General features: G+C 35.7%; 1 protein-coding gene across 1 annotated transcript; it reads right to left on the bottom strand.

Annotated features, from left to right (window-relative positions):
- Positions 1–1,342: 1,342 nt before the first annotated feature.
- On the bottom strand, positions 1,343–3,614 carry LOC128554315 (uncharacterized). Its single transcript, XM_053535578.1, has one exon. The coding sequence runs from the start codon at positions 3,392–3,394 to the stop codon at positions 1,682–1,684; it is 1,713 nt and encodes a 570-aa protein (XP_053391553.1). The 5' UTR covers positions 3,395–3,614; the 3' UTR covers positions 1,343–1,681.
- Between the last annotated feature and the right edge of the window lie 2,386 nt (positions 3,615–6,000).

Below are 6,000 nucleotides of genomic sequence, written 5' to 3'. Positions count from 1 at the left end.
TCATCTGGAGTTAAAAAGTAGGTCACTAGTTCAAATCAAAGAAAAACCTTGTGTATGCGATAGAGGCTGTATTTTTCTATTGATCTTCATAAAATTTGGTCAGAATGAATGCTTTGATAAAATCTAGGCTATGTTTGAATATGAATCATCTGGTGTTAAAAATTAGGTCAAATCAAAGAAAATACTTGTTTAAACTCAAGAGACCACAGTTTTGGTCCAATCCTAGTGAAATTTGGCCAGAATATTAGTTTCCATGAAATCACAGTGGTTCTACCTGGTTGCCCGTCCATGTCTAAAATAATGCCTGAAGGGGCAGCTAGGGTCTTCCTGTCTGCACCAACAAAAGTAGGAAATTCAGAGTATGACCAATTACTGTGTTGGTGTGACGTTAAACCCAAACAGACAAAGAAAGAAAACAAGAACCAACCATACAATACTTAAGTAGATGAGACAGCTTAGGCTGGTTAAGATCCATGTAGCAGAAGCACATGGCAGCATTGTCTTAAATTTACAATTAATGGAAGGATAAGATGAAAAGATACTATAATATGTGTTATTACGTTAACTTATAAAATATCTTTTCATGCAGTTAGCAAGAGAAAGAAATTAGGCAATGGCTAGGGGTCTGGTATCCAGGTCGCTAGACCCGATGCCTAAAGGTCTGGTTACCCGGCATCTTAACAACTTGTATAAAGCTGTCTATCGGTCCAGTTTTCAATGTGAATACTTTCTCCAGCCCGACTGATAGCTGTTTATAAAACTGTTTACAAAAAAGCAAATGTTATAATGGCAATTTTATGATAACAAATCACACCATTTAACCAATAATTGCCATGTGGTAATAAACAGTAGATCATAGTACATGTATATTGATTACAGGACCGGACCTCTTGCCACTTCCTAAAAATTAATTTTCAGAGCATATCTGACATTGATACATATTTATCACTGTTATTTAAAACATCACGTGATAAAAAGAAACTCACATGGCTGTTACAAAGAAATATTTATTTTAATACCTATCTCATATGATTTATCTAATACAAATGTAGATTTTTTATGTCTAAACATTACACCTTCTGCTGAATTTAAAACGGGCCAAAATGTGTTCGCATCAAAGGCAAAAAATATAAATAAATTAAGTCCAAGATTTCTAACAAGTTCAGCTCATTTCTTGAAGCTATTTTTAAGATGTGAACTTTCAAAAAACAATATTGAACCACAACATATCTACAAGAGACCTTCAAGAAATTTGCCTATATATATATATATATATATATATATATATATATATATATATATATATATATATATATAAACAAAAGTTTTATTTTACCTGTCCAAGTGATGGATTGGAACAATGTAGCCTACTGTATGTTAAAATGAAAGATTATATATGTACAGCATTCATGGAGGATGTAACAAAACACATAACTCGGACTCTGATTATATTATCAATAGTTCAGTCAGAGTTAAACTGCTTCAAATTTCATTAAACAGTTTTCTAGTTTATCACTACTGTGCCTGTGTAAGCAGATAAAAATGTTCCCTTACTATTAGGGATTAAATGTTTAGAATTATTCTATTCATATCTGTAACATCTTTTAAAGAAGGCATATGAAATATGACACGGTACTGTACTTTTGCATGATCCAAACTGTTTGCTGTGTCATAAAACACATTATTTGGCACTAAACACAATAATATGATCACCCCAACATCCAACATAGACCTCATGTTGATTACGATTATAGCACATAGACCGTGGGTATGATAGAGCTTGTATCATTGTGTGACATTGCTTCAAATCACCCGAGATACGATGTATGCTGCCATTATTCCAACCGTGACACACCAGCAAGGATCCATCATCTAGCATCATCATTCCATGTGTGTATTTAGAGTTTTTGATTTTGTATTCAGCAGATATACCACCCTGTAATGTTATACTGACAACACTGTCGCTACCAAGGTCACTGATGAAGATATGTCTCGAATCCTTACTTGGCAGTAAGTAGTATGAATCGACAAATCTCTTATTATCCAGTAAAATTGTGTTCTGGGCGTTACCTTGTGTATCTGTAATAAACACACATTTCGGATCACTGCAAATTATATAAAGATGATCTTGATGGTAAGCTATATCTCTACAACCTCCTTTGACTGGAAACTTGCGGACAGTTGACAGTTTACCAGCTGTGGTCATTATAAGAATCTCTTTCTTCTCTGGCATTGTCACAGCAATATGGTCCTGAGGCATTACTGCAATGCCCCATGGTTTCGAAGGAAGTGTTGTCTCTTCTATTACAGCTTTATCATTCATGTCAACAACTTTCAGTTTCGCGTTTGCACGGTCAGCCGCCACAAGTTTGCTAGAGGACAGGACAACACATCCTGAGATCCAGCACGCCTCCAGGTCTGATTTCGTCATTATATTTATGTTTTCTTTGCGGGTTAATTTGTCAATCGGTTTCATCCTCTTTGAAGTTACACCAGAAGAGAGAGTGAGCTTTCCGAGAGCATTTTGTCTTGAAAGCATGTTTTCCAGGTCTTGGTTTTGATCAAATGTGTATTGCATGTTTGTATCTTCTAAACTTCTGTCTGCCTCCTTTATTCCGTCTGACTTTAGTTTGGATTTAGCTTGTTTCATTGCAATGTAAAGTTGTCCATTCTGCTGTGAGGCTTTGTAATCTTGTAGTCTTGACTGTAGTTGTTTGATATCTGAAGAAATGTTTGTACATGTTTCAAGTATATTCTTTACTGTTTGTTTATCTGTGGACTTCTTTTTGTCAGCATCTGTCTGGATTTGCTTTTGTAGTTGGTCTAAACGATCATTTATCTCTTTGCGAAACATTGAAATTTCTTTGAATAGCTTATCATAGCAAGAATCTAATTCTTTTTCTCTATTTGAAGCCTGTTTTACAATATTATCAGCCTCATTTACTTTTTGATCAAGTTCCTTTAGTAACTCTCTGAACTCTGCACTGTCCCCAATACCAGTACATTTCTCAGGTATATAGTAAATATCACATGCTCTGTGATTCAGAACGATACAATCGTTGCAGCCGAGAGCTTCATGTTTTGGACAGAAAAATTTAATTACTTCCTTTTTGTGCACTTGACACCTCTCAGTGCATTCGTCTGACTCCTTGCTAACAGCATGTTTAGCCATATTATCTTTGTTTACCAACTGATGATGTTTGTTCGCCTTTAACCTTTGATGATAAGCAAAGCAGTTCTTACACAAGTGTTCTTGACAGTCCACACAAAACCCATGAGCTTCTATTTGCTGACCAATCGCCAAACATGGTTCACATCTATGGTCAAAGTCCTCTGCTGAGCGTTTGGATATGGAACCTTGAAAATCGGCAACCTTTCTACCCGATACTGCCATATTTAGAGGATCTTTAAAGGTCAAACTTTGAACTAGTGTTGAATTTTAGATTGATAAAATGTCTGTTTATTTTGCTCAAATAATTGTTACTTAGTAAAGTAATCCGCAACACGACAAATAATTTCCCGTTGAAAGAAACACCGGAGATAAATGTGTGTAAAATGAAAAGAAATTTAGAAAAATAAAACAATTTCTGTAGTTACGGTTAACATTAACCTAATTTTACTTCCTTTTCAAGAATGAGTCTATAAATATCATGTCCTAAATAAATTGAACTTTATTGTTACAGTAGTCAAGGGCAAATAAAACCATGTCTACCCCAAATAAACTTTAATAAGTTATCACCCCTCTGTATTTTATTGAAGAAAAGAATTCTTTTTATTACTGTGAAAGTTTTAAATCGAGCAGCATAGCGGCCCGACAGACTACTTGTAGTGTATTTATTGTGTCTTTGCAACAGAACATTTGAGAGTAGACTTACTACACAGAAATTAAAAAAAAAAGTTATTGTCCAATTTGTGGTTAATTTATGCTCAATGAAATACATGAAACAATTTTTTTAATTATTCTGGAAGGGTCTGGTGACCTGGTGGACTCGTGTATTTAACGTAAAGTAATGATTTAGAAAATACGAATTGTTTAGAAAAAAAACTGAACTGTGAAAACAAATGTTTTATCTCAGTAAAGCACAAAAAAATGAATGTTTTGATAGCTTAAATCGTGGATACAATATGCAAATTGATTGTCATTTAGAGTAAAATGTTCATCATCCGGCCAGTCAAAGCAAGATAAGAGACTATGTTCAAATGCAATAAATATTAATAGGTTATTATGCTTCAATGTAGTGAACCCGCAAGTACATCCGAATGATAGTTCGGCACTCGGCATTTTAGGGAAAATGCACGTGGAGCATTGTTTAGGCGTATGTCCCGAGAATGTCAAACTTCTTAAGAGAAAACATAATCACACAGGAATTGAGGGGCCACTGCCTTAAACATGTAAGTCACATCCAACTGGAAAATAAAAAATGGATGTAAATATAAATATATGAAATGCTTGATGAAGACGTGTCTTTAGTATCTAGCAACCTATTTTGTTACATTGGTTAATCTTGCAACCTTTAAGCTTGACGGTTTTTCAAAACAAAATATATATCAGAAAACACACATGCAATATACATGATTTTATTTCATTATGTTAAATGCCAAATTCAAAGCACAAAAGACCCTCTATGTCAGATATGAATAAAATATGAAAACGCGCTTATCATATTTTATGTAAATGGAATAATATAGCCGCTCAAAGTCTGGGTGAAAAGCGAGCCAGAAAATCTAACCGGGTAACCAGCTAGATCCGGGAAAGAGGTAAGCTAACCAGAAGACAATCAAGCGCATTTTCTATACGAAATACAATTTTTACTAAAGAATTATTAAGATATTAGGCATGGCATTACACTTTTACTTTCTTGCAAATGGTTTTACCGTACAGCACGAGAGACAACATGACGAAACGAACGAGTGACATCCTCCATTATTCTACGGTGACGGTAATAATACTAAAAGACATGCAACGAGCCAAGAACCAAGGCAAAGCTGTAGCGGTAGAAAGACAGTAACAAGTGGCATTAAACTTTTATTTTCTCGCCAACGGTACAGTACACAACAGACTATCATGGGATACAAGTGGTATTCTCCATTCATCTACGGGCGACCGTTATAATAATGAACAATATAAAACGAATCACGGACCAATGCAGCCGTAGCCAGGTAGTGGTAGTATGCAACATCAGCAAGGCTATGTATAACTGACGCAAAGCTATGTATAACTGACGCAAAACTATGTTTAACTGACGCAAAGCTATGTACAAATGGCGCAAAGCAATGATTAACCGATGCAAAGCGATGTGTAACTGACGCAAAGCAATGATTAACTGACGCAGTGCAGTAATTATCTGTCACAAACCAATGATTAATTGACGCAAAGCAATGTGTAACTGACGCAAAGCTATGAGTACCTGACGCAGAGCTATTTGTAACTGACGCAAAGCTATGTATAGCAGAGGCTATGCGTATCTGATGCAAAGCTATGTGTAACTCATTGGTATGTGGATTTTCATTCTCATATAGCGACCGTTTAGTCTTCTCATACTTTGACTCGGTGTTGTCATTCAACATCAGCCCATTCAATGTTCTGTGATTACAGAGTTATATTTGAACCTGCGTTGGAGTGGGGAGGGGTGTTTGTGGGTGGTTGGGGTGAGGGTGGGGAAGGTGTTGCTCTACCATTACCTCTGCAAGTGATGAACATAAGGAATTAAAAAAAGGGCAAAGATTCATTAAGAATCTCCAAGAACGCAGTCTTCTCGGAACGAAACCCAACACAGGATGTATATGGATGTATAAATGACTGAAACTTATACGAAAGTACATAATGTACAACAATTTGACAATGTAACATGGTGATCACCGCGTTTAAACTGTAAGTGACGTCCGTGACAAACAACATTTGGAGTTTGAACTCGTTTATGGTGCGCACCAAACCTTATCCTTTAACTTGGCCACTTTCCAAAGTCGTAGAACTTGATGATTTATCCCCATCAGGGGATT

Source organism: Mercenaria mercenaria, unplaced genomic scaffold (assembly GCF_021730395.1).
Source record: "Mercenaria mercenaria strain notata unplaced genomic scaffold, MADL_Memer_1 contig_4931, whole genome shotgun sequence".
Taxonomy (NCBI): domain Eukaryota; kingdom Metazoa; phylum Mollusca; class Bivalvia; order Venerida; family Veneridae; genus Mercenaria; species Mercenaria mercenaria.
This window is presented reverse-complemented; position numbering and strand designations above follow the sequence as displayed.